At 64.3% G+C, this 2,180-nt stretch overlaps 1 protein-coding gene across 1 annotated transcript; it reads right to left on the bottom strand.

The window, feature by feature from the left end:
* Positions 1-17: 17 nt before the first annotated feature.
* Positions 18-593, bottom strand: LmxM_33_1920b_1 (uncharacterized protein; the record flags this gene model as incomplete). Its single annotated transcript, XM_003886498.1, has 1 exon — positions 18-593. The coding sequence occupies one exon, from the start codon at positions 591-593 to the stop codon at positions 18-20; it is 576 nt and encodes a 191-aa protein (XP_003886547.1).
* Positions 594-2,180: the final 1,587 nt, after the last annotated feature.

Raw genomic sequence — 2,180 nt, forward strand, 5'->3', positions numbered from 1 at the left:
CTGTGGCTTCTTCACTCCTATTCTTGCTCTGTGTATTCCTTCGAGTTCACACTCTCAACTGATTCCCTCACCTGTGACGGTATCAGCAGGAAGATGATGTTGATGATATCCAGTATCCAGGCCACCACCAGGAGAATGAGCCCGACGCCAAGGGTGCCGCGATCCTTCAGCCTGGAGCACTGTGGGCCATCGACCTTGTTGTACGTCACCACCATGGCCACCCACACAACGCACAAGGTGCCAGCGCCAACCACGTTCAGCGCCAGGCAGACCACGCGGAGGAAAGAGCAGCAGAACAGCAAAGTAAGGCCTGCAGTAAACGCCGCCAAGTACACGGCGATGGAGATGATGACGAACGCCTGTGCAACGCGGAAACGCGAGACACGGGAGGGGCAAGTCCCATATAGCATCTCGATGTAGAGTAAGTAGTCACTGGACCTGCACGTATAAGGACTACCCCACAGGGTGATGCAAATGGGATCGCCATTTGGAACCATCACGCGAAACATCTCGATCGGCGTTCCCACCAGCAGCAAGAGGAGCGCCGCCAACTGGATGATCACGTACAGAATGAGGGGGACACTGTACGCCATGGCCGCAAGCGGACGAGAGCGAGAGGCTGAGAAGGGCAGCGCCGAGGCAGACGGGGGAGGCAACAGCAGAGGGGGTAGTGGGGGGATGAGATGGCGCAGCACAGCGGACGAGGAGGGCAGGTGGGACAGCGGGAGAGAGCAGAGGTGCGGCGACGCGATGTCCTTCTGGCTGCGGCGTGTGCGCGCACGCGTTGTCGTTTGGCGTCCGGTGGCGTGCGTGCGTGTTGTGAGAGGCGGAAGAGGGATGGGCGGCGTGGGCAGCAGTGAAACAGGGCGAGAAGAGAGATGGAGAAGGAGGCAGTGGCCGGGAGGCAGGCAAGTGACGCTGCGAGGCGTGCAGCACACCCTACCCTTCCTCTCCAGGAGGACGATGGGGGCGGCAGTGGCGGTGTTGGGTTGAACGCGTCGGACAAGGGAGGCAAGCAAGGTAACGAGCACGCACGCGCGCACGAAGGCGTGCCACAAAGCAAACAGAGGAGAAGCGAGAGAAGAGAGAAAGGCGCACGCACGCCGTCCGCCCTGCTAGGCGAGGACAGCAAGCGAGCGGTCCGCGAGGACATCGTAACGTGAGACCTTCGGCGGTGTTGTTGGCGCATGCACACATATGTACGCAGCCATATAGAGAGATGTGTGCATGTGCACTCGTCGTTTTGCTTTTGTTTAGGGGTGCTGATCCGCACGTCTCTCCGAATCAGCGAGGCACGCACCGGCTTCCCACCGCCTCCATACCACCGCGCACAGGCCGACACATGCGCGCGTGCAGCAGCAGCGCGCCCCTACGCCCTGTGGCACGGCGGCCACATCCGCGTCGTCGACGACGAGCCGTCCTGCCGCTGCACCGGGCCCATGCGTCCAGGGGGCTCGCACCGCCCCCTCCCAGTTCCGCCCCCTCGCAGACGTGCCTGCGCCATCGCCGCACGCCGTGCTCCCAGCGGGGCCGCCCTCAGCGTCGCGCGCCAGGGCGCAGGCGGTGGCGGTGGTACATGCCGCACGAACCCGGGGAGAATGCTGCCCAGCCACAGGTCAGGGTCATGTGAGACCCCGCAGTCTACCTGCACGCCGTGCTTCTCTCCCTCCGTCGCGCCAGGCCCGCTGCACCCCGTCATACGGCGTGGGGACTCCACACAGTGGAGCCTGGAGGACTGAGTGGGGTGCGCAAGCAACAAAGCCATCGAAACAAATCGCGCAAGAGAGAGGCGCGGAGACACAGCCACACAGGGGGCGCAGACGCAGACATACGCGAGCCAGACGCCAGAGGAGCGAGCAGGAAAGCAGCCGCGCCTCGGCTCCGCTCCGCCTGCAGCCCCCCTGTCCGCGGCGCCGCGTGTGTGTGCATGTGTGCCTGTGTGCGTGCGCTCTGAGGCACGGCGGCCGCCCTTCGCTGCGCCGTCGCCACCGTCAGCCGCCGCCTCCGCCAGCACGCACGCGCACGCCACGCCTCCCTCTGCGCCGAGAAGAGAACAGCAAGCATAAGTGAGCTCGAAAGAGAAGAACGTCAAGTAAGGCGAGAGCGCGGGGCGGCAACCGCCAACAAAGCACCAGCACCGAGACAGCGCTCCGCACGTGTCGGCGCGCCAGCAGCACGCA

Source organism: Leishmania mexicana, contig 49 (genome assembly GCF_000234665.1).
Source record: "Leishmania mexicana MHOM/GT/2001/U1103 WGS CADB00000000 data, contig 49, whole genome shotgun sequence".
In the NCBI taxonomy this organism is placed as follows: Eukaryota; Euglenozoa; class Kinetoplastea; order Trypanosomatida; family Trypanosomatidae; genus Leishmania; species Leishmania mexicana.